We start from the raw sequence: 27,530 nt of genomic DNA, 5'->3' as shown, positions 1-27,530 counted from the left end.
AAGACGAATTGAGAATTCAGTTCGCATCTTCTCACTCAATTCCGACAAATTTCCGCATCAACCGGTTGTAGGCGAAATTCATTCAGAATCGGTTGTTGCACTGGAGTTGAAATTGATTCGGAATTAGGTTTTGCACGATGCCACTCGAATGAACTGCCGATGAATGGAGTTCACCTTTGACAGCTATCAGTGGTTTGTTTACATATCTATTAACACGTATTCAAATTAGAATGAATGCAATGAACACATAGACAAACCACTGATAGTTGTCAAAATTGATTCATTTTGTTCATTTTTGTGAGGTTATGTTATGTTCGTGCAAAAACCTAATTCCACATGAAGTTCCGAATAAAAGTTTCTCGCCGATTCGGAATCCATTCGGATCTGATAATGTGGGATGTAGTTAAATTTAACTACTCGACAAAAAATAACTGCTTGACTGTCATATTCTAACTAAACGTTAAAATAATTCGCGAGATGGTCTACTGCCTAAGATGAGTTTTATGTTTAATCTATGATTTACTTACATTCTTAGAAAGTCATAAGAATGAATTATGACTTTCAGTCATGAGGATTATAAATGTTTTCTATATGTAGTTCTATAGTTTGTCTTCGGATTGAGAGGGAAAATTTTTCAAAACCTCCACTACAAAAGTCTTGTGAAAGTTATAATAACGAAAACTTTGTTCTGCAATTTAATTCAGTACCTAATATTTTTTACATTTCTCAATCCATTTATTCAAAAACATTTTGAGGATAGTATTAGTATAAAAACAATATTCACAAAAGAAACTAAACAAAGGGAGGCTGTCACTTGCTGATGTGGTTTTTTCACCGAGAATTTACATATGTCAATTTTACGAATTTCATAATCCGACGAGATTTTCTGGTTTATGAACAATTCCAACTAGTGTTCTTCAATTCAGTCCAACATTGAGATTCATGACTACATTCCCGATGTAATTTAGCTACTGTGGGCGGGCAAGGGTTACAGCCGGATTCAAATGTCACTCTTATACGTTACCTTTCTTTTTTTTACGCGTACTGGTGGTTCGCCATGTGACCGGGAGCTCACGACACGCGCTGCCAGGATGAATGGCACGTGCGCGATTGCGCACTGACGACGACACCATTTTTCCCCTTATCAACCACTGCTTTGGAAAATGCATAGCGATTTTCCTGCTGTGAAAGAGGTTTGTTTTGACAAACAGAAAAAGCATCGCAAAACGCAGATCTAACAATTGTTGGTTGTTCAAAGGAAAACACTGCGTGCAAAAAAGCTTTGTCGTCGAATTTCCTGTCTTAGTTGGACGGATTCCGAACCGTTTGTAAAGTGTTGGTTTGTTTGTTTGAAATCCTTTAGCTAAACATATGGGGAAAAGGGTAAATCTGCGATAAGTTTGTAAAAATTTCCATCATACTGCTACGGAAAAAGATGGCCTCTGGAGGAAAATTTCCGTGAATTCGGTTGAAAAGTGTGCGAAACTTAGTGCAAATGGCAGGCAAACCACCCCAGGATACCTCCGGACTCGGTCACACTTACGTGACACCGGGTGGATTGTTCCTGCGGTTGAAAAACAGCCTCTCGCAGTTCAGTGATTTGTTCAGTGAGTTTAACAAGTATATTGCCCCTGCCTATCACCACGACCGCTGCGAACGATCCGTCCATATGCGACTGTACTCGATGAACAAGCGGGAGTTCGTGATGGTGTTTCTGGCGTTTTTCGCCTGTTTCGGGCTTGGAATCTTCATTGGGCTGGCCGGACCACCCATCACCCTGACCACCATGGTAACCGGAAGCTCGTTGATGCCCAATACGTCCGGTACGAATGGGGATTATCTGGCCAGTGGACCGTTCGTGATGCGAACTCCACTGATGACGACCTACTCCCAGCAGCTTTGGTTGATTTGCAACATCGAGACGGACAACAACGACGATGAGATTTTCGACAAAAGCTTTCACGTTAGCGTTGGAATCGATGGGCTTACGCTGGAACACAAACCGACGACGATTCTCCGGTTGGAACATGGCAAGAATCGAACGCGTCATCTCAGCTGTGCTCGGGAATCGTGCGATGAGTTTATTGTGTTGCATCTAGGATTCCTAGATTATGCCCATTATATCATTACGGTGCGCTTCTACGGGTTGGAAAGCGTTCACCACCGGTACACCATCAACAGTGTGCAGTTCTACTTTAAGACGTACAATCCGGCGTTCACTCAAATCGAAATCTGGTTCCGATTTATCTTCCTACTGTTTACGTTCATCGTGACCTGCTGGTTCGCGCATACCCTTCGCAAGTATCCGATCTACGATTGGTCCATCGAGCAGCGGTGGATGTCGATTCTGTTGCCACTGTTGCTACTCTACAACAGTGAGTAGTCCTGCGATCGCTACATCGATCGTACCGTCTAAGTTCTACGGCCGTCTGTTTTCTATTCCTCAGATCCAATTTTCCCGTTGATCTTCCTAATGAACAGCTGGCTGCCGGGAATGATCGATGCCATTCTGCAGGCCACGTTTCTGTGCGGTCTGCTGCTATTCTGGCTCTGCATCTACCACGGGTTGCGACAGAATGAACGGAAGTGGCTGACATTCTACGTACCGAAGCTGATTGTCATCATGCCGATCTGGCTGTGTGCCGTCGTTCTGGCGACCTGGGAAAAGTGTAACGAGATGAAAGATCCGACCTACAGCCATTTTGTGGACACCGGCAACTACAATGTAAGTATAAAGAGATTCATTTCTGATGTAGTTTTGGAATAAGGTTCCGATATTTTCGCGGAAATGGAATTTTTAATGTATAAAGTAAAACATATGGAGGATTAGAGTAATTTCGGATTTGATCGTTCTCGTATCGAAAATAATCTGGACAGTTTAGAGCAATTCCACGCCAAAGTCGTCCAGAAATGGCAAAATTCTCCATAAATATCTTTTAACTTTTTTTTTAATTTTAACTTTTGGTTGAAATCTGACACTCGAGTGGTTATTTTGATGTTGTCAAAAATAACCCTGCTAGAAAGCATTGTTATTTTTTTCCAACTCGTGGACAACTTGACAGCTCCCATATACCGAGAATATAATGTCGTTTTCGCTTGATGCCAAACCTAACCCAGTTTTCACTTAACTGCTGTCAAACCGTTTGTTTGAAGCCAGTTTCGAACCTAGTTTCAACGTTGTTGAACTGAAAATCGAGTCAGTTTCGAACCTGGTTTTTATATCAGGTTTGCTCAAACCCTCGTTGCTAAGTGCGAAATCGAAACAGTTTCGTGAAGTGTTTCAGTTTTCTCAAGCGAAAACGACATAAGTAAAAGTTTTGGTTCTCTGGTTCCACAATGGCGTCGTAAATGGAATAACATTGGGAAATAACGTATCTGTTTTGTGACAATCTGCGGTTTAAATTTTTATATTTAAATAAGTAAATGAAATTTCACTAGCATTTCTTGTCATTATTAAAATAATTATGATGATCAGTTACTATGGTTTCGTAAAAGTATAATTTTTCTCTTTTCATCAATAGAAGGTTTAAAAGTAGTTCATCACATTTTTATGAACAATGAACGTGAAGTAATTTATTCTACTGAATCTATGAGAACAATTTACTAATTTACAAACCAAGATTACATCTATGGTTCCCTTATCTTCATCCGAGTCTTCAGAAGACTATCCAATGATAACAAATATTCCTAGAAAATGGATACTAATTCCTCTCTTTAGTCACACACCACATTTCATAAAACACTACATTTCTAACTCTGTCAATTACTATTAATAGTTATCTTTTCAGAACAAAGAGAAAACGTTGGGCAGACTGAATTCAAAGATAGGAAAAATTACAAAATACGCATGCTTGTAGATTTATGACGGGTGTTATGGATGAGTTTGTTGCTATGCAGCGCTGTTAGAAAAATCGCAATATTTTTATTTCATTCAGGAGTTCTTGCGTGAGTCACAATATGAAAATTACGCTCATTTTAAGTATATTGCTGGAACCATACACAGTTTTTGTTTCGTAATTCATTGCACCCGTGTTGCTTAGGTACACTAGCGCCCAGGGCTGGTGAAAGAGGTGGGTACGGTGAGTAGTACTACCCACCCGAAAATTCCAAAGGTGGGTAGTTACCCACCTGAAATTTCTAACGAAAAATAATAGTAACAGTGTCGAATCGACTTGCACTCTGTGCGGTTCGATACCGCCGTAGAGAAGGTTGCTTCCACATCGTCCAAAAAATTCAGGAACTAACTAGGAAAACAACATTTCTTAAACAAAATTTTTTTATTTATTATCTAAATTTTTTATATCATACTTATAGAATGATTTGTACATGACCTTAAAATAGGCTTCAGTCTCTCAGATCATCGCATGACAAGTAGTCGCTGGGGGCTAGGTTATTGAGAATATGGTGGGTGAAGAAACAGATCGGTGCCCAATACGTCCAATTTGGCCATTATTTTCATTGACTTGTGGTACGGTGCATTGTCTTGGTTAAAGATGATTTTTTCTGCTTCATATGAGGTCGTTTTTTACGATTCCCTACTTCAAACGCATTAATAACTCCTAACGCATTAATAACTAAAAACTTTTGTTGGTACTTCCTTTTCAAGATAGTCGACGTTAATTATACCTCGAGCATCTAAAAACTGCCATACTTGTTGCAGCTACCTGTTGCATTTTCCCCGTCTAAATGTTGAAACAACTCTGGAGAAAAATGATAGATCCATGTTTCGTGCACTGTATCATACCAACGCAAGAAATCCTTTTTTTTGCGCTTAAACAGTGCCGACCAGCTCTCTGGATTGTTGATGCGTTGTTGCTTTTGATAGATTGTGAGCGAACGAGGCACCTATTTGGAAAAGATTTTTTTCATGCCCAGATTTTCGCATACGATCATAAAAGCACTTCCAGTTCAGTCGGACTTTGATTTTGTGTTCAAATGTAACGATTATCAAAACTTGCTCACATTTTTTCCATATGACTGCTTAATTTGGCCACGCTAAAATCAGAAAAAAACAAAATATCGAAAACGTTTCAAGCTTCGAATTTACGCGTCTCATGCAAAGTTATATCGAAACAAAATATTATTTAAAAATCGAATAAATAATACTTCAAAATAGTGGGTCGTTCTCCCTGGTACGAAAAATTACCCACCTGGGCTTAACATGTTTCACCGGCTCTGCTAGCGCCGTCCTGCATTCAGTGGAACATATACACTGAGCTAAATTTTCATTTTCACATTATATGACATTCTAATGATTTTTCACTATAAGCATATCCAATGATAGCTACAAAGTTTATTAAACATCATGTCAAAAATATAACATAATCTTATGAAACATAAAACTCTTCGTAACGTTATTTTTACAAGATTTTCATATAACGAATGAAATTTCCAGTCTGAGTCAAATTTATTGACACGCCCTATAACCATTACTAGATATCCACACAACATGCATTGAAACAATTTATGAAGCGCATATTATATTCATTTCGAATTAATATAGATAGGTTTATCTATACCATATGACTAGTTTTATAAACTTATAAAGCCGGTTCGGACAGTAAATGGCAAGATGCCTAAGTTCGACTCCTCTGGTAGAAGGTAAAAGTTTAGATACGAGATCCCTTCTGCTTACTTAAATGACCCTTGTCACGTCTCACTTTTCCGCACTTTATTCTTCACATCCTTGCTCTTCCTTGAGTACTATGGCTCTATGATTTCATATTCTTTCTCCTCTTATAATCTCCAGTTAGTTTGATATCGTTAAAAAACCGAAAAAAAAATTAAAATGTAATGTAATGAATATTAAAATTAAGTTTTATCGACTTTTCGCATAACTTGTATATGGTATGATTATCAATATCATAAAGATTATGAAGATATAAAATTTATTGAACATCATTTAGATTTTATGTGAGTTCCATTAAAAGTAATAAGTTGTCCTATGTCTTTTGTGAAATACCATCTGCCTACGATTCATAAAACACATCCAATGAATATAAATTATGTAACGAGTTAGGTTCCATCGGACTTCAATATACATTATATAGAATATTCTTATAACTTTCATTATGGTAACGTCTATTTAGATTTAACGTACACTTTAAATAAAGATTATCACCCTCATTTTTGTTTACGTCCGTATCCGCAATACGACGAACGGGTACTTTCGAACGAATACGAATAAGCCATTCTTGTTTTCACTCGAATGAATTCGAACGCGAATCGTTTGTCACAAAATATTCGAATATCAGTAAACTTCTTAAAATAAATGCTAAGCCTTGATGTAATCAGTCCAATTCATGTGATTAACCATATGCGAAACGCTAGAATGTATGCCATTTTAGTTTCAAACGAAACGTGTATTCGAACATCATTCGTACGAACGAAATGTCCCATTTCCGTTTACGGACGAATAGACGAAATGCCGTGGTTTCGATTCGTCAGTTTAATGTTGCGAATCAACCGTTCGAACACATTGAAAAAAGTTTAACCAATCTCTAACAACATTATTTTCGAATCTAAAGGTGATTTGTAATCAAATCATAAATTTGTGTTTTGCATAAATCATTTAGAAAGCATAGCAGTATAGTAAAATGCTGTTTTTTCTAGGGAGCCTTTGAATGTATGCGAGGTTCAAAGTTTTTACGCATCAATTTTGCATCTATTAAGTACTTTATGGAAAATACGCCATGGGTAAACATGCTTTATTTTATATTAAATGCATGATTTTACCAATGAAATAAATATGTAGGCTATCGAAAACATGACAAAATTGCAAGAAAAATGCAACATATTTTTCGAAGATACTACTGATCGGACTGCTATTTCAAATGCTTTTTTTTTACTTTGCACGAAGTATAATTTGAAAATTTCATTAACCGATTTGAATAAAATTGGTCCTGAGTACGATATTTATTTATTATGTAGCATTCGTCACTTCCTTGATGCTTGCAATCTTCCTTAAAAAACTACCTGCGCTACCGATCCTTCTTTTGCACAGGAATCGCGTACGTACACGTTCGAGTGAAAACAAGAATGGCTTGTTCGCATTCGTTCGAAAGCATGTGTTCGTCGTATGGTCGATACGGACGTAAGCAAACATGATGATACAAAATCAGTGAAAAAACAAGTCAAATAACAAATGATATCAAAGATTTTTATTTACAACTCAAATCTGTACCAGAACTGATAGCTTAAACGACGACACGACCTGCCACTCGTTTATCAAAACTGTATCGTAAATTTAACTACCCCTCAGTAACTGGAAATGTCAAATCGGAAACGCTAGTGATTTTTTTTAAACTGGCAGCACAAGTTGATATATTTATTGATTTTAAATAACAGTCACCATAACCTTGGTTACTGCATATCGAAGGCAAGATGAATGTAAACAAAATAAATTTCAGATCGGTTATTATAGTACGGAACATTTTAATGGATTTATCTGACTCGAGCGGAATGTAAAAATTGAGGAGTATGAGTTAGTCTTTTATAAAGCCAAGTTCAAAATTCAGGTCTTGACTTGAAACCGTTGTGTGAGAAGGAAGACATGGAAATGACCGACAACGAGCTGAGCGAGGCTAGTGCTCTGCGGTACCTGTATAACGTACGGTAAAATGATTTCTTTGTGGAATTCCACTAGTAATCCTCGAATAGTGGCCTATTCGGTGAAATACTGTTTCCACTTCTGCGCAATCAACCGACACAAAACAATTTTGACACCGGTATATTACACCGAATCCTACTGCCCAGAAAAGCTAGCAGTTGAAGTGTACGGATGAATCGCTGGAAGCAGATCATTGTCCTCGTTCGTTGGTTTCATCCATAGTTTCGGTTAAATTCCGAAAATCGAGTTCATTTAAATGCATTTCTGCTTAATTTGGACAAAGTTTAACACTAATAGAACTATTCCACCGCTTTCAAACCATGTTTATTTGTTTTGGGATTCCTTGGTAACTAGTCCATAGCAACTTAAACAGTGTTCCTCGAGAAGATTATTTTTATCATTTACAAGGGGTCGCTAGATTTGTGGTAACTGGCGGTGAATCGTTAGCGAACAGTTTTAATGCTGATTTTTCTTCGGAGTGCCTGGTCGTGTCGTCGGTTTAAAGTTGGATGGGCGTTGGTTTTATGCATGTACGATGTTTAAAAGTGTGATTGATTCGAACGTAAACGAGAATACGAATTTGCTATACTTTCGAACGTATCGCATACGGCCGTAAACAAAAATGAGGCTGTATAAGTTTTCATATAACCTCTATAAATTATATTCTGCATACGATTCATATGACAAATCTAATGAATATAAGTAAGATTTTCATTTCAGTGTATGAAACAGACTCATTTCTGTCAGGTTGTGTATGGGTTGCTATTTACACTCATTCTCATTTGACCAATTGTTGGTCGAAACAGCATTCAAATTTTTACCTTCTTACTTTCGTTTTCTTTCTCACAAATCTCACAAGAATTAAATAATGCACTAATCACATAAAGCAACTGATAGATTGGAATGGAATTGTTTTTCGGAATGATATATTACCCACATGTCTATATAAATTTATCATTTGTAAAATACATTTTACTCAGGGACTTTCTCAGAAAAAATTTAAGTATTGAAGCCCACTATTTGCGACTCATTGCCCACCTGTCAACAGTTTCAAGTTTACTACCCACTGAAAATGAGCTCATGCCCACTAGTGGGCTGTAGGCAGAGATGCCAGATTTTTTTCATAGGAAATCTATATGTTGGAGACGTGACCATCCCTACAATCCAATAGTAATTGCTGGGCTCACTGGTGGCAGTCCAGCTGTCACTCAGTTGATGCACCGACCAGCATCCGGTCCATGTGTCAGGATCAGAATGTGATATGTAGTAGAATAAGTAACACGCGTTTTTACCTCTAAATGTGCGTCTATTAATAAAGTCAGTTTTAATGTTTGGGTCGTTTTATTTTCATTATCGGTCAGCCTCCGAACACGGCCACCACACTGTATTACTCTGTATAAAAAATCTGTATTCACTAATAAAATATATTTCAACAATAAAATGACGTTAAAAGATGTTAAACCAACACATTATGGCGGTAGAATGGTAGATTCAATGAGCAATTCTTTCCTTCTGTCAAATTCCACAAAAGGAATGTAATGCCAAGACTTTGCTTCTCGTTATTGCATTCAAATACTAATAGATTCCTCATACGAAAAAGCTTTTTTTGCTTCTTGGGAAATCCGTATTAAATTTAGGAAATCTGTATCAAATCTGTATTCTGTATGCGTATGTCAAAATCTGTATAATACAGATTAATCTGTATAAATGGCATCTCTGGCTGTAGGGACCAGTTTTGGAATCACCTGGACACTAACTCCTTGCAGCAGGGATGCCAGGTCATTTTTTTTCAAAAATCTGTAATCAAGCCAAAAAACTGTCTGTGCACGCTTCCCGTTACATAATAGGGTAAGGGCTCCCTATTTCATCTCATTTGTAAGGACGTCGCCTTCAAACCCCGATTTAGCCACTAAAATCACTGTAACTATTTCATATTACTGCTTCATTCGCCTTGCTCCACGTTGAAAATTGATTCACATTTCTTGAAAATTGAACTAATATTTATAAAACAGCTAAAAACACTAATGATGTTTTCACTACTCTTCTCCTAATTTCATCCCAATGAATTTTTATTCATCCTATCGTTGATCTTTTATTCATCCTATAAATTAGCAATGGCGACAGCAATCAAAACAAAATATTCCACTATTACACTCTCACCCGCATTCGCATGGCTGCCAGATGGCTGACTAAACGCTGCCAGCTGGAAAAATATGGCTTGCAGACATTCTGGTGACCGACTGCCTTACCGCTGCCAGATATACAACTCAAACGATACAACCGTACCCACCAGGATTTTTCCACATTATTATTATTGGTAAAAAAATTTACTCGTTGAATTATCTAATCAATGGGGCAATGACTTACGGAGATCTAAAGAACTATCTTTTAACATCATTTTATTAGTGAAAACAGATAGAACAGATATAGACTTTCTATGCAAAGTAATACAAATTTTCTATGAAAATACCTGGCATCTCTGTGCACAGCCGATGAAACACACACACACACTTCACAGCGTTATGTTGGCGTATAGCGGAATGAAACCAGTGCTACTAGATTTGACACAGTGGTTATTTCATTAGTATTTAACACGCTCTTTCTGGTAATATTCGAAGCCAAAACAGTTTTATTTAACAATTAATATCAATAATATAATTAAACTAATGTCACGGATACCAAAAACATACTTTTTGGTAATAATTTGAAGAAGAAAAACAATTTATTTTTTGTAACAATATGAGATAACTTGGCAACTTTGCGAAACCAAATGAGATGAAAACAAAGCGCAATCAAGTGAACTAAGTGAAAAACTTTCATCTCATATTTTTAAAGACTTTTATTGTTTGTCGGGTAATTCTTGAAGTTTTAAATCGTTAATTAAACAAGTGGCAAGTGAACATTACTAATTATGAAGTCATCCAGCATTCAATGGTAGTGTAATTGTGCGAAAAAGTGATCATGTTTTGAGACGAATCGATTAGTAGATAATCAGAAACATGACGAACTGTAAATCTTGAGACGAAAATGTGTCCTAAATTGAAAAATGAGTTCATTTTAAATGAAAAAAACGATACACGAAGAACTTAAAACCATTTCTTTCAATAGGAAAGTGTGACAACAGCTTCCATAATCTTTTTAAAACATTTCACAGTTTGGTTCAGGTAGGTTTTAGAATATTATTCATGTTCAAAGAGATGAGGTGAAGGGATGAGATGAAAATAGGAGCTCAGATGAAATAGGGAGCCGTTGCCCTAGATGATCGGTTTTATTTTGGTGAGCAAAAAAAAAGGTCTGCAAAAAATTGAAAATCTGTGAGCCTGGTAAGGTAAAATTTTCAAGTCTGCATACTAGAAATCCTCCAATGCAAGCACAAAACAAACAAAAAGCCTAACGCTATTTTGAGCCTGTAAATTTGACGATATATAAAAGTTTCAAAAACCTGTAAAAAAAAGTCAGCCAAGTCTGCTTACAATAGAAATCGGCAAATTTATATGCAAATCTGCAACCTGTCATCTGTAATTCTGACACTCACTATTTCGTTATTCAGCGGCGATTTCGACGCATTCTATGCCCCGCTGAAAACCACAATAATACAATAGTTTATTTTAATACTTGACAGACACGTGCTGCAAGAGCTATAGAATAAACATGCCTGAATATTTTATTGTAATCTCTTCATTATTCTTAACTAGTCATTACAATCCATATAAAGAAAATAAGCCAAGAAACTGTGACTCTGTTTGAATTTTACTTCAATATTATCATGCACACATGACGTCATCTTCACGCAAACCGCATCCTGCGACAAGATAATCCTGTAATCTTGCTGTGGTAATAATTTAGTACAAGGTAAAAACGCATCAAGTATGTTAACTGTGTCTGTATTCTCGATCGAAAGTTCACCATGTGCGGTTTCGACAGGTCTACGTGCATATATTTCTCTTATTTGGGCAGAAACAGAAAGATTTTTGCATTCCGGTTCAAAATATATTCCCATACCTAGCAGGAATATTGGATTTTTCGAATTGATGCGGAAATCCATACTGTCATCAAGTTCATTTGTTAAGCTTCCAAATACATCTAAAGTATTGCATTTCAATGATCGAGGAGTATTCTCAATAATTGCTTTCAAATTCGTTTCTGCTTTAGCTTTCGATTGAATTAGATCGGCGTTACCAACCTTCTTCCATTTTTCTAATACTTCCAACAATTGATAATCCGAGCAATTTATACGTCTCGCTTTAAAGATTAGTTCCAACGAATCGGCATCGAGTGAAGTGATACTTTTCTCTTTAAAGTATAACATAGGATTTCGTGTAATTATATCCAAACATCGTGCATCAACATTCTCGAATTTGCATCGACGGTTCAGTTGCAGAATCTGCAGCACGTTTTTTTCAGTGACAGATTTTAACAGGAATTCGGATGCATGCACCAACACATCCGGAAACAAGTACCTTTCAGAAAGATTGCATATCTCCTGCACGTTATCCGACGTAATATTCATCCTGTTGGAGTAAACGAATCGTAAAATTTCTAAAAAGCACGTTGAATCTGTATCTTCCAATGTGATTTCCGTCATGGTAGTCTTCTTGAAGCCACTTGAGAGCATGGTGGCAAAATATTTAGAAGCGGTTACTAAAAAAAGTTTGTGGCAAAAAATTCGCTGCTTTTGATTACCAGTGCCGACAATTAGAACAATATCGGACATAAATTGGTTGTTGACCATGTTCATTCGGCACTCCGTCATTGAATCAGTTGAGCCCATCATCGTGTGCAGGCTAAAAATTACGATTGTCTTACAAATCAGATTTGAAAAATGTGATCTACTTACCTGCCTATATCAGAAGAATCGTTCATTGCATACGTTGTTCAATTATTTACCAAGTTCGAAGCACTCAAATCACGAGGTGGATTAACAATGCTCTCCAAGGAATTTGCAAATTTGCAAAGAATATCTCGCCTTTGGCTGATCATTTTTGAGCGAACATACTTTGCTGTTTGCACGCACGTTCCGTACATTGCCTAAAATCGACAGCTTTTTAAAATATGTTTCTTTTAATACACTGCCGAAAATCAACACTTTTTCATGTTCATGTTTTTAGTCGCACTATAGGGTCGCCATTCATTTTTCACCGGGCATAGAAACTTCAATGACGACCAGAGATGCCATTTATACAGATTTATCTGTATTATACTGATTTTTACATCCTCACAGATCTAATACAGAATTTTCGTCAGAGCTATCTTTCAGTATTTTATTGCAGTGAGGAGACGAAAGTTTATTAAACAACAGACAAATCACAAATTGAAGTAAAAATTTTTGTGCATATTTTTGATGATCAACACAAAAAAAAACATTTATATTACAATTTGAAGCTTTATTGTTAGGCTAAGGCCGTAGAGCACGAGAAAGCACAGCCAAACTTGGTACAGACCAAAGCGAGTAATGTACTTACACTAAATTAAAAGGACCTTGTCAGAGGGAAAGCTGAGCAGATTTATCGCTTGCACTCTAACAGGGCCTCTTTGGCTTGCTGAAAGTATGCTCCCTAGAGTGACTATAATCAGAGTGGCGACAGCTGTTCGTTTGCAATGACAGCTCCCAGTTCCAAACGAGCAAACGACCTGTCAATTCAATGTAAAACTAATGGAATGTTTTGAATTGTTGCCAAAATTACGGATGAGATGTCGTCACTCTGGTTATAGGCACTCTAATGCTCCCCTCTTTTGGTCTGCTAATGCCATCCACCAGCTCGTATCAGCTTCTCGTGTTTATTCTGTCTGCGGCCTGAGAGTTGTATGACCTGACTGTCATATTAAGTCAACTTTTAAATCTAGAGAAGTATATGGAATTGAAATTTAATTGTAGTTGAAAAAACATTTATATTAAATTTCGTCTTCACATATTTTTGTGAACTATTTCATCTCATTTGTAAGGACGACGCCTTCAAACCCCGATTTAGCCACTAAAATCACAGACTAACAGACATGACAGTATGAGTAAGTTCTTATAAAAATAATTTTTCGTGATGCACTAGTTCCACCTATATTGTACTGCGCGAACTATTTACTATCTGTACACCCCTTGTGTTATGTAAAAGTTTTTTTACTAGTTGGTTTCCCCTCGTTTGTCAACACCGATCAGCTGCTTGCAGGGATGCCTGATTTCATCAAAATATTTGAAAATGAATCGTCACAATAAACTATTGGATTACGTTGATAATATATTTAACTTTTTCGCGATGTTGGAAGGTAACCATTTATTTGACTCAACGTTGTTCATCTAGACTATTTTTTACTGTGTTGGTAGTTTTCACCCGAAATTAAGTGGCGACAGACCAGAAGCAAGTAAATATTGTAACAAAACGGGTTCGATTTTGTATTGCGTTGTAGGATGAGAAGTAATTGTGCCTATATAGTTTTGGAATTATGTATTAAATCTGTATCCTGCATGAAATTCGTATGGATGTATACACATCAATACATTACAGGTAATTCTGTATGAATGGCAACTCTGTTGGTAAATGAAAAAAATAAACACAGTCTACATGACAGACAGGATGTTTTTGATAGGGTAACGTGGCGCCATCATGACACATGTGAGTACTGTCCCAAATAAAGGAATATTCGAAATGACCGTTAAAATGATTGAAGAATCTAATTTGAGTGTCCTGTCTGTTAGTCTGTGCTAAAATCACTATAACTATTTCATATTACTGCTTCATTCGCCTTGCTGCACGTTGAGAGCTGATTGACATATTTTTGAAAATTTAATTAATATTCATAAAACAGCTAAAAACACTTATGATGATGTGTTCACTACTCTGCTCCTAATTTCATCTAAATGGATTTTTATCCATCCTATTGTTGGTCCTTTATTCGTCCTATAAATTAGCAATGGCGACAGCAATCAAAACAAAATATGCCACTATTACACTCTCAGGTTCAAAATGTCAGAATTATTTTTAAAAATGGCCTAATGCCAACTATGAGACAACATACGATATTTTTAGAACCAGTTTGAAATCATTTCAACGTTTAAAATTTTTTCGGTCGTTTCCGTTACCTTTCGCTTTAAATTTAAAATTTTACTGTAAAGTTAATTTGGTGAACTTTAAATAAAAACAAAACTGTGATTGTTACTATTTATTCATTAGCCCTTCTTAAAACAAAATGTAGAGCCAGAGATGCCATTTATACAGATTGATCTGTATTGTTTAGATTTTTGCGTTCGTATACTGATTTAAATCAAAGTACAGATTTCCTAAATTTAATACAGATTTGTACAGGTTCATAGAAAGTGAGAAATGAAAAATTAGACTTTTCTCTCTGAGTATCTATTAGTATTTGATTGCAGTGATTCTTTAAAAGTTTATTAATCAACGGACAAATCAAATGTTAAAGTGGATATCTTTAATGTAGATAATTGATTTGAACTGATATATACATATATATATATATATATATATATATATATATATATATATATATATATATAGATATATATATATATATATATATATATATATATATATATATATATATATATATATATATATATATATATATATATATATATATATATATATATATATATATATATATATATATATATATATATATATATATATATATATGTTACGAAATACCGGATCCGGAACAGCAACGTCAACAGTAAAGAACCCATAGTTCAACATAGCGACAGCCGAGAGTCCGCCGACCAACGCAGCAAGGAAAATGCTGACACGGGGTAAACCCGGCATAGCAACCGTTCCAGCCGCCAACCACACGACATCGAAGACAACGTGGCCGATCGACGATATTGAACTTTGCTGAATTGTCAAATCCAAATTAACAAAAGGTTTAGCGATAGGAATTTTTAGGCAGTCTTGAGTGAGATACGTAAGCGAATCCATGTAACCGAAAATTAAGTGAAATAAAGTTTTTTTTTTATTCAAACCGCGATAGTACACGGCATAATTGGCGCAGTCTGTAAGCCAAGTGGTAAAAAACGAAACAAAAAGTGTTAGTGAAGTGAATATTCAAGAACATCTTTTATCGTGAAAAAAGTGGTACGATTCGACGTCCAACGGGGAACACGGAGGACACCGACATTCCAGCGTTAGCTATTTCGGAGAGGACATCCGGAATTTGAGATATCGGAAAGGATCGAGCCCGCCACCTGGAACCATCCCATAATCGCTACACACTCAAAGAGCAGACTCCCTGATGAAAAGAATCATCTTGTAAGTAACCTTCACCTTATTATTATTATTATTAAGAAGTGAAAACGAGTGCCTAAGAGTGGCCTAAAAACAGTGAAAAACTAGAAACGAGGTAGTAGGCAAATAGTGAGGGTATATCATTAGTAGCTGAACTCTGTGTGACTAGAAGTTTAAAATTCACAAAATAAACTGCAGAACATATCACTGGCAATTAGAGACCGTGATATTCAAAAATTAAAAATTCCAAAAACTAGTGCAAGGTTCGACGCAAATAGAATTATGGTGGAACCAATTGACACGCAAGAGCTGGTCGAACAAGTCAAGCGACTGACCGAAAACCAAGCTCAACTAATCCAAACGATAAGTTCTTTAAAGAGCAAAGAGAATGACCCATTCTTTAGCTACACTACACCTGACCCGATCAGGAATATTCCAAATTTTAGCGGTAATAAGAAGGAAGTCTTAGCCTGGGTGCAAGACACCGAACAAACGCTACAACTTTTTGAACAATACAAAAATGATATATGTTATGGACAAATAGTCCGTAGTGTAAAAAATAAAATCACGGGAGAAGCAAGAGAAATCTTGATAGCTTCCGGTAACCCCACAACGTGGGAGGAAATTAAAGAAGCGCTGCTTACTGCGTACGGTGACCGTCGCGATATAACAAGTTATATCCAGCCACTCTTTTATGTCAAGCAGGGCAAGAAAAATTTGTCTGAATATTATAATAAAATCCGAGCAATAGATACTGCTATTAAATCAGCAGCCGCCAATATGGACGACTACAAATCATCCACAAAAGCAATCAATTCTTTCATAAACCTCATAACACTAACACGGTTCATTGACGGGTTGAACGAGGAAATATCAATGCACGTGAGAAGTTGCAGACCTGAAACATTAGAACATGCTTTCGAAATTACGCAACAGTACTCTAATGCGGCATATAGATTTAGACTCGACAAAAAAGCACATAATCCGACACCTTATTCCACTCAACAGAATAGCGGACAAAATAAATACACAAAACTAAATGCAGGGAATTCTAACCCACGTCAGCACGATAAGACCCCATCAGGTAAATTTAAAAACCGTTCACAAAATGACGAGGACATATCTATGCGGACTCATGTTTCCAAATGCATATTAACAACCACGGACAAAAACAAATAGACACGGAACTCGACTCCGATGACGAACTAGAACAAGAATACCATAACAAAAACACAAGAGACACTACGCTCGATTCCGAAGACGACGAATATTTAATTTCAGAAGAGATAAATTTTCAGCTTGCCCAAGAAAGAAATCGAAACAAATGATGAGCCAGAATAGCTTCATACCATCATGAATTTCAATCATGACCACTAAAGGAGAGTTAAAGTTTTTAGTCGACACAGGAGCGAAAAAAAATTATATCTCTCCGGCTCACGTCAACATTGAAGACTGTAAAGATGAACCACCTTCTACAGTAACAAATATCAAGGGCGAATATAAGATTAACAAATCAGCCTCAATAGATATTTTCCAAATCAGAAAAAAATTTAAATTTTACGTTTTCAACTTCCATAAATTTTTTGATGGCCTTATTGGTTACGAGTCTCTACGCGAAATTAAAGCGACTCTTAATACATCCACCAATACCTTGAAAATAGGAAAGAAATTAATTAAAATGAAAAAAATGTTCCCAGGAGAACAAAAATTGAACTTAACTGAACACAAATTTCAATTCATCCAGATACCTGTGAGACGAAATGGTTCATTCATAATCGATCAGGAAATCGTTCTCAAACATTTTTCAATACTACCAGGACTATACGAAGAAATGAACGGAAAGGCAATTTTGGCAATTAAGAAAAACACCGATGAAAGATCTGTCGAAATAAATTCTAATGAGCTCGAACTAGGGAAGGACTACTACGAAATTGAGAAAATCCCCCTAAAACATACGACGACCAAGTACGAAATAAGGGACGAACACCTAAACGAAATAGAAAAGATTGCTCTGAAAGAAGCAATTGATAAAAACAAGGAAGTTTTGTACTGCAACGACGACAACCTCACTTTTACCCACAAAATAAAACACAAAATTAGAACCACCGACAACATACCGATCCATACCAAATCCTACAGATACCCCAAAGCTTTTGAAGAAATAGTGAGACATCAAGTAGATAAACTTTTGAAAGACGGTATTGTAAGAGAATCTATCTCTCCATATACGTCACCAGTTTGGGTAGTACCCAAGAAAGCAGACTCTTCAGGACAAAAAAAATTTCGACTGGTAATAGACTATCGTAAACTGAACGAAAAAACAATCAGTGATAGATATCCTATACCGGAGATTACCGATATATTAGATAAGCTGGGAAGAACAAATTATTTTTCTACTATAGATCTCGCATCAGGCTTTCACCAAATTCAGCTCGATGACGAAGACATTGAAAAAACGGCATTTTCAGTAAACTCTGGTAAATACGAGTTTACGCGTATGCCATTCGGGTTGAAAAACGCCCCTGCGACTTTTCAACGCGTAATGGACTGCATATTGAGAGAAGAAATTGGGAAATGTTGTCTGGTATATATGGACGACATCATTGTATTTTCACCCTCTCTAGAACAACATAAAATCGACCTGGACAAAATTTTGAGAAAATTAAAAGATGCTAATCTAAAAATACAGCTTGATAAATGCGAATTTTTCCGCAAAGAGGTCCAATTTCTAGGACATACAGTTTCGGAAGATGGCGTAAGACCGAATCAGGACAAAATCGAGACAATTAAAAATTGGCCACTACCGAAAACAGAAAAAGAAGTGAGACAATTTCTCGGAATTTTGGGATATTATAGGAGATTTATTAAAGATTTTGCTAAACTAGTGAAACCGCTTACTACCTTACTACGTAAAGACCAGGATTTTATCATTGGGCCAGAAACAGAACTCTGCTTCGAAAAATGTAAGCAAATCTTAATGAGAGATCCAGTGTTGATTCATCCGGACTTCTCTAAAGAATTTAACTTAACTACTGACGCTAGTGACTTTGCGATAGGAGCCGTACTTTCTCAAGGACCTATCGGAAAAGATCGTCCAGTAGCTTATGCGTCAAGAACTCTAAACAGGTCAGAAGAAAACTATTCAACAACTGAAAAAGAGTTCCTGGCAATGTATTGGGCCGTTAAACATTTCGAACACTATCTCTGGGGGAGGAAATTCAAACTAATTACAGATCACCAACCGCTAACTTACTCTCTTTCAAACACAAACAAACGCATTTTTAGAGGTAAACTAGAACTTGAAGGATACGACTACGAGTTAATTTATAAACCAGGCAAAAACAATGTTGTCGCGGATGCACTTTCAAGAATAAAGACAAACGAGATTAACGCGAACCCACAACACGAGACCAGTAATGAAGAAACAGAGAGTGAGGGAACAACCATACATTCCGCCGACTCTAGTGATGATTACTACATTTGGTGTACAGAAAAACCAATTAACACATTCAAGACACAACTCATCCTGAAAATTTCAAACATTGATTCCGAAGTGTCAGAGCAAATATTTCCGAATCGTCGACGTATCACAATCCTCAAACCAAATTACACCGAAATAGATATAGTACAATTATTCAAAAGATATCTCAACCCCAGAGGAATAAATTGCTTACGCGTACCCATAGGATTGAGACAACTGGTTCAGGAAACTTACAAGAAACATTTCGAATCTAATCACATCTACAAAGTTCTAATTTCAGAAATTTTACTGGAGGACGTCAGGCTGGAAGCAGAGCAGGATAAACTAGTAAGAGTTACACATGAATACGCACATCGAGGCATAAAAGAAAACAAAGCCCAAATACTACAAAGGTATTATTTTCCCCAACTCGATCGAAAGGTTAGAGCCCTAATAGATAGTTGCGGCGTTTGCAAGAAAAGCAAATACGATAGAAACCCGCCACAATTAATACAGAAAAGCATTTTCGGGGAGAAACCCTTCGAACGAGTTCACATAGATGTTTTTTTCATGAAAGGACTAAAGTGGTTGACGATAGTGGACTCCTCAAAATTCGCTAACATAATTCCTTTAGAAACTAGAACAATAGTTGACTTAAAAAGAGCACTTAGTGAACATATCAGAATATTTGGCAGACCACTAACTATCGTCAGCGACCAGGAACCAGCATGTATATCCATAGACTTTACAGGGTTTCTGAACGATCTTGGCATTTCCATCCACCATGCCAGTAACTCTCAATCAAACGGAATAATCGAGAGATTTCATTCTACAATAATTGAGTTATATCGAACATTAAAGCATAAATTTCCAAACAAATTGAATCCAATTATTGAAGTAATGAATCTTTTAACCGACATTTACAATAACACTATACATTCAGCTACAAAAAGGAAGCCTAGAGAAATCATCTTCAACGTTTCAAACTCCACGAACGTAGAAGAATTACAAGAGGCAGCAGACAATATTCAATCAGCAGTCAAAACGCAACTACAACAAAACAAACAAAGACATGAAAAGAAACACGAAAATAAGCAAACACCACTCGAACTTAAACCTCACGAAACAAAATACGTTAGAATATCACAGAGACAGACAAAGGACAAAGACCCATTCAAATTAGTAAAAACAAAGACCGACAATCTACTCACTTTCAGAGACACAAACAATATAAAAATCCACAAGAACCGACTGAAAAAGTAACCTCACACTACTACTCTAATTTCAGAATTTTCTTGACTCACTACGTATCGTCTACAATCTACAAAGATGTGACAAATAACAATGGACTTATAGCCTTTAAACTTGACACAGTTAGAATTAGATTAGGATACGAACGAATCGTTAAAAAAATCGATCTAGGCAACATCGAACTAAACATCAACCATATTGAGAAAATAACCCTATCCCTCAAAACTAGAGATCACTTACACGAAACACTTTCAAGAAAAATTAAAATTGCTAGAGAGAAACTTAAAAGCCTTAAGCCCCACAGACAGAAACGCGGATTAATCAACGCATTAGGAACAATGGTTAAATACATAGCAGGTAATCCCGACGAAGAAGATTTAAAAACCATACAACTAAGCCTAGAAATGTTACAGGATCATGAAAACAAAATTGTAAATAACCAAATGAAACAAATCAATATCAATACTAGTTTCCAAAACAGAATAAATAATGTCACAAATGTCATTAGGAAAATTAGTTCTCAAATAACATTAATAAACAACACACTTAGAGAAGATACTATTACAGAACACATTAACTTAATATTCAGCATAGATTCTCTCATCCATACACTAGAAGACATAGAAGAACAAGTTGAATTTTCTAAACAAGATCTATTGAATAAAAATATACTATCGTTAGAAGAGAAAGAATACATCTTCCATAGACTAGTACAGCAGGACATGAACCTTAAATTCATAGACGAGATTTTTCAATTCAGTTCAGCAAGTTCAACAATCATCAAGGACAACATCGTTATTCTGATAAAGATACCAATTCTGGACAGCAACCCCTACGAGCTACTAGAACTACAGGCTACCAGCATAAATCAAACAAGAATCAGCACAAAAATCCAATTTGCAGCTAAAAGACAGAACCACATATTGCCACAACTACAAAAATGTAAAATTTGCGACAATTCAACACCGCTGGAAGACGAATGCATCTATAGAATTCTAACACACCAGAAACCAAGATGTCCTATAAGAAAAACAGATCAAACGACTAAAATAAAAGAAATCAGAAGAGGCGTCATATTCATCGATACAAACATTCATCTAAAAGTCTCTAGCTCCTGCGGCGACTCCACAGTCATAACGGAACCGACCGTCATCGAGACAGAGAACTGCACCATAAACGTACTAAACTATACTTTCCACAAAGAAGACGAATTCTCAGCAAAAGAAGAATACCTGTTGCCAACTTACAACAAACACCCAGAAACAACCAATAACATACAAGAGAAAAGTGAAGACCTCAGTATACAAAATCTGGAACTCCTAGAAGAGATCAACCTAAAATCTTACCAACACAGAAAAACCACCATCGTCGGAAGTACAATCGTCACCATAGTAATCATTAGCCTTCTCATCCTGGTAATCGCTACCACGAAGAACAGGAAACTCACTGAAGATAAACACACCACAAGAAAATCTGCGGATCCCGAAATTTCGGAGATCAGAATCGAAAAAACCGAACCGAAGACGATACATTTCAAAAAGCTTCCAACAATACAGCTTCCAAACAGTCGACCGAGAACGATCGACGCTCTTAGAGGGGAGGTGTTACGAAATACCGGATCCGGAACAGCAACGTCAACAGTAAAGAACCCATAGTTCAACATAGCGACAGCCGAGAGTCCGCCGACCAACGCAGCAAGGAAAATGCTGACACGGGGTAAACCCGGCATAGCAACCGTTCCAGCCGCCAACCACACGACATCGAAGACAACGTGGCCGATCGACGATATCGAACTTTGCTGAATTGTCAAATCCAAATTAACAAAAGGTTTAGCGATAGGAATTTTTAGGCAGTCTTGAGTGAGAAACGTAAGCGAATCCATGTAACCGAAAATTAAGTGAAATAAAGTTTTTTTTTTATTCAAACCGCGATAGTACACGGCATAATTTATATATATATATATATATATATATATATATATATATATATATATATATATATATATATATATATATATATATATATATATATATATATATATATATATATATATATATATATATATATATATATATATATATATATATATATATATATATATATATATATATATATATATAGTCGCATACAGAATTTAAATGTCGATTTCATTTCGGATTTGCATTTCATTGAAAAAAACTATCAGGGTGCTGTACGGGATTCATTCCTACCTTTCCGAAAGACCAAATTGTGGCACTCACTACGATATTAAACACTGTTCAGATAATTTTCCTCGAACGAATTGTTGTACAACTGCAGATATTTTGTTCTCTTCCTCAGAACGCGTTCTGATTGGCTGGTATTGACATGGGTCAAATGAGACAGTTTTTTCAATAGTGTACTATTGAAATACTTCAATGCTTATGCTATACACGTTTGAGTTGAAAAATTTCGATTCTATTGGTAGTTAGAATTTATAAATCCTTTCACAGATCACTGAGCTATGAGCTTTAAAAATACGAGAAAGGTAAACGCGCCTTATGAATTATACTCTTTGATACTCGTTTATACCAAACATTTCAGAAAAGTTTAATTTTGAATTACTTGAAATTATGTCACAAAACTGAAAATTTTATCATAAAATTGTGATCATATTTCCGATGGCATGTAGCAAAAATTATGTTGATTCGTTAGATACAACAATAGATATTCACGATCAAAAACTTATCACTCTCTCAGAGGATAAATTTTGAAAAGGCACCCCATAGTAAAGTAAGTCGTATTCACGACAAAAAGCGAACGCGTTGATTGACAATTTATATAGTCGCACTAAGCAAATACATAGTCGGTTGAAAAACACCATACGACGATGTTCTTTCTACATACATTATGTTGATATGAATAATATGTATAGTGCAACTATATGTTTATTCATGGTAACATCATTATATTCTGAAGAAGAACTTACTCACACGGTAGTCATAACTATATCACTTCTCAACTTTATAGTGATCGAAAGCTCAATTTCACCTTACTTGTAATTGTCATTGGGACTTTTGTGTTCTTATTTTAATGATTGTCAGAAATACCACATCAGAAAATTCATAAAGACAAATAGTATAATCAAGTAGTAGATTTTTTGTTCTTGTGCTTATTGCAATACAGATGGTGAATAATCTGATATCATGGTCGTTACTATTATTTGAGCGCATAGTTGAAATGACCACGAGGAACAGGTTGCGGTTACTGTTATATTTTTCTAAGTGTACTATTAGCACAGACTAACAGACAGGACACTCAAATTAGATTCTTCAATCATTTTAACGGTCATTTCGAATATTCCTTTATTTGGGACCAGAGCTTAAAATTGTCACACATTCTCAATGAAAGGAACCATTTCAGCAGTCTCATTTTCAATGTTTTACTGTCTCATTCGCAAATGACCGACACCAGAACAAACGAAGAGAGAAGAAGCATTTTAGTTTCTCATCGAAAAAATGAGAGAGCATAATTGCCAACGTCACTCTTTCCTCTATGACAAGACGAAACCAAACTAACGTCTTCAGGTAGCAACAGCAGAATTGAAATTTTCATTCTTGCATCGGTGTATTGAAAATATGTGACGCTTGGCTATAAAAAGTGACTAAAATATGGCAAATCGAAGTAATTACATCCCAGAACTTCTTTGGAAACCAAAACTACTACAAATTCGAGCACCAACAGTTAAAACTTATTGTGAAACCTTTTTCTGTCGTTTTCAATTCTCACAGCTTTGGTTGAATATCGACACTGAATACTATAGGATTTTCACTGAAAACTGCAAATGACTGAAAGGGCAAATGAAAGAAAAAACACAATTTTGAAACTACTTTCCCGTTTATGTCATTGACTGGACATGGATTTCGTTCTCATAGTTTGCAAGCGAAACTGAGAGTGACAATAATTTCTTGTCATTTTCGTTTATTTTTCAGTCAATGAAAATGACTTTTATTAGCTCTGTTTGGGACAGTACTCACATGTGTCATGATGGCGCCACGTTACCCTATCAAAAACATCCTGTCTGTCATGTAGACTGTGTTTATTTTTTTTCATTTACCAACAGAGTTGCCATTCATACAGAATTACCTGTAATGTATTGATGTGTATACATCCATACGAATTTCATGCAGGATACAGATTTAATACATAATTCCAAAACTATATAGGCACAATTACTTCTCATCCTACAACGCAATACAAAATCGAACCCGTTTTGTTACAATATTTACTTGCTTCTGGTCTGTCGCCACTTAATTTCGGGTGAAAACTACCAACACAGTAAAAAATAGTCTAGATGAACAACGTTGAGTCAAATAAATGGTTACCTTCCAACATCGCGAAAAAGTTAAATATATTATCAACGTAATCCAATAGTTTATTGTGACGATTCATGATGTACAGTAATGCAGTAATGATGTACAGTAATGCAGTAATGACGAGCGTTTGAGCAGAAGTGTCATTACTTAGTAATGACACTTTTAATGATCGTGTAAGGGCCGCTATTACTTTTTAGCATTACACGTTCATTATTAATGATGAGTATTTGGAACTACTCCAGCAATAGCAAGTGCCTGTCCTGTGGGTTCTGCAAAAAAATACACTAACAGTACACTAAGGACACTTTCACTGTACCGTCACAGAACTGAACCGAAATGGAAAGGTGTGAATAGTTCTTAATAGTACAATAGTTTTTGTTATACTTGACAGCAACGTGCTGCAAGAGCTAAAATAAACACGCCTGAATGTTTTTTTGTAATCTCGTCTTTATTCCTTATTAGTCATTACAATCCATATATAGAAAATATGCCAAGAAACTGCGATCCTGATCGAACTCTACTTTTATTTCATCATGCATACATGAAGCAGCATCTAGGCTAACTGCATCCTGCGACGAGGTAATCCTGTAACATTGCTGTGGTAATAATTTAGTACAAGGTAAAAACACATCAAGTATGTTAGCTGTGTCTGAATTCTCAGTCGAAAATTCGCCAGATGCGGTTACGACATGTTGTATATTACCAAAACGGCTAAATGAGTGAAAATAGTCACATGTACTAATTTTGGCACAAACAGAAAATTTTTTGAGTTTCGATTTAAAGTACATTCCCAAACCTAGCAAAAATATTGGATTTTTTGAATTGATGCGGAAATCCATACAGCTCTTATGGTAATCTAATTCATTATCATCATTTGATAAGCTTCCAAAAACATGTAATGTGTTACATCTCACTGATCGAGGAGTATTCTCAATAATTGCTTTCAAATTCGTTTCTGCTTTAGCTTTCGACTGAATTAGATCGACGTCACCATCCTTCTTCCATTTTTCTAATACTTCCAACAATTGATAATCCGAACAGTTAATGCGTCTCGCTTTGAAGATTAGTTCCAACGAATCGGGATCGAGTGAGGTGATACTTTCCTCTTTAAAGTATAAAATAGGATTTCGTGTAATTATATCCAAACAACGTGCATCAACATTCTCGAATTTGCATCGACGGTTTAGTTGGAGAATCCGCAGTACGTTTTTTTCAGTGACAGATTTCAACAGGAATTCGGATGCATGCACCAAAACATCCGGAAACAAGTACCTTTCAGAAAGCTTGCATATCTCCTGCACGTTTTCTAACGTAATATTCATCCTGGTAGAGTAAACGAATCGTAAAATTTCTGAAAAGCACGTTGAATCTGTATCTTCCAATGTGATTTCATTCATACTGGTCTCCTTGAAGCTACTCGAGAACATGGTGGCAAAATATTTAGAAGCGGATATCAAAAAAAGTTTGTGGCAGAAAACTCGCTGCTTAGCATCGCCGGTGCCGACAATTAGAACAATATCGGACATAAATTGGTTGTTGATCATGTTTGTTCGGTAACTGATCATTGAATCAGTTGAGCCCATCATCGTGTGCAGGCTAAAATTAAAATTGTCGTAAAAAATAAGGTTTGAAAAATGAGACCAACTTACCTGTCCATATCAGAAGAATCGTTCATTGCATACGTTGTTCAATTAATTACCAAGTTCAACCACGAAAATCTCGCATTTCGAAGCACTCTAATCGCGAGGTGAATTAACAATGCTCTGACTCTGAAATTGCAAAGAACATCACGCGTTCGACTGATCATTTTTGAGCGAACACACTTTGCTGTTTGCACGCACGTTTTCTGTTCCGTACACTGCTAAAAATCGACAGCTTTTGTCGCGAGCACGACTTTCTTTTAAATCCCACTCAGTAAGCGATTATATTTTGTTGGTCGTTGAGCGTTCGTTGAACGCCATACTGCACGAAATATTCAGCTCAGTTTGCTGAATCGGTTTTTTGTTTTTTCTCTTGCAAAAATAGTGTAAAAATGAGATGTTACCTTCATATAGAAAGAAAATTTGTTGTTATTCTACGTGAAGTAGAAGTATTGTACAGGTATGTAGTGTTAGTTTAAAAAACGTGATTAATCCACCTAGCAGTGAGATGATACCTTTTTTTTATCAATGCGCATGTGTTTTTGCATGGATATTCTTAGGTGTTTTAGTTCTCATGACATTATTTTAATTATCGTCGTAAGTTCCACTTTAAAGTTTTTCGTCATTATTTATGGTACAATTACAATTTACATGAAATTTATAAACTCATCATCTGTAATTCCAGAATCGGATAAAATTCACCAATTTTGTATGGGACCTTAAGTCCTGTAATATTTGTTTTTGAAGTTCCATTTGGTCTTTTTTGAGAAAATGATTGAGCTTTGAGAATCGATTCGATACTGGAACCGGAATTCTAAAATAGGTGTAGCCGAAATCAGTTAAATTCACCTGAGGAGTGTGTAGACATCTTTGAGAAATTGTAGTGCGAATTAAAATTTGGGGATACATTCCGAATCCAAAAACGAATACCGCACAAACTGAAATAAATTTATTTGGTAATCGATTATCCAAATCTGCAAACCCGATAAACCAGATTAATTTATGTGA

General features: G+C 36.0%; 3 protein-coding genes across 3 annotated transcripts in view; 1 reads left to right on the top strand and 2 right to left on the bottom strand.

Annotated features, from left to right (window-relative positions):
* The first annotated feature begins 1,145 nt into the window (after positions 1-1,145).
* The window catches only part of LOC131425595 (transmembrane protein 181), a 34,862-nt gene continuing 8,477 nt past the window's right edge, over positions 1,146-27,530 (top strand). The window contains exons 1-2 of the mRNA XM_058587610.1: positions 1,146-2,375; positions 2,448-2,725. Of these exons, the coding sequence (XP_058443593.1) occupies positions 1,496-2,375; positions 2,448-2,725 (1,158 nt within the window). The 5' untranslated portion in view covers positions 1,146-1,495. The remainder of the gene's footprint in view (positions 2,376-2,447; positions 2,726-27,530) is intronic.
* LOC131425597 (kelch-like protein 25) lies at positions 10,745-13,453 on the bottom strand. Its single transcript, XM_058587612.1, has 2 exons — positions 12,447-13,453; positions 10,745-12,393 (listed from the first exon to the last, which is right to left on the bottom strand). Exons 1-2 carry the CDS (start codon positions 12,470-12,472, stop codon positions 11,301-11,303), a joined length of 1,119 nt encoding a protein of 372 aa, XP_058443595.1. The 5' UTR covers positions 12,473-13,453; the 3' UTR covers positions 10,745-11,300.
* LOC131425596 (kelch repeat and BTB domain-containing protein 8-like) lies at positions 24,609-26,874 on the bottom strand. Its single transcript, XM_058587611.1, has 2 exons — positions 26,532-26,874; positions 24,609-26,478 (listed from the first exon to the last, which is right to left on the bottom strand). Exons 1-2 carry the CDS (start codon positions 26,555-26,557, stop codon positions 25,341-25,343), a joined length of 1,164 nt encoding a protein of 387 aa, XP_058443594.1. The 5' UTR covers positions 26,558-26,874; the 3' UTR covers positions 24,609-25,340.

Source organism: Malaya genurostris, chromosome 1 (genome assembly GCF_030247185.1).
Source record: "Malaya genurostris strain Urasoe2022 chromosome 1, Malgen_1.1, whole genome shotgun sequence".
Taxonomy (NCBI): Eukaryota; Metazoa; Arthropoda; class Insecta; order Diptera; family Culicidae; genus Malaya; species Malaya genurostris.
Note: the sequence above shows the minus strand (reverse complement) of the source record. Positions and strands in the feature narration are given on the sequence as shown.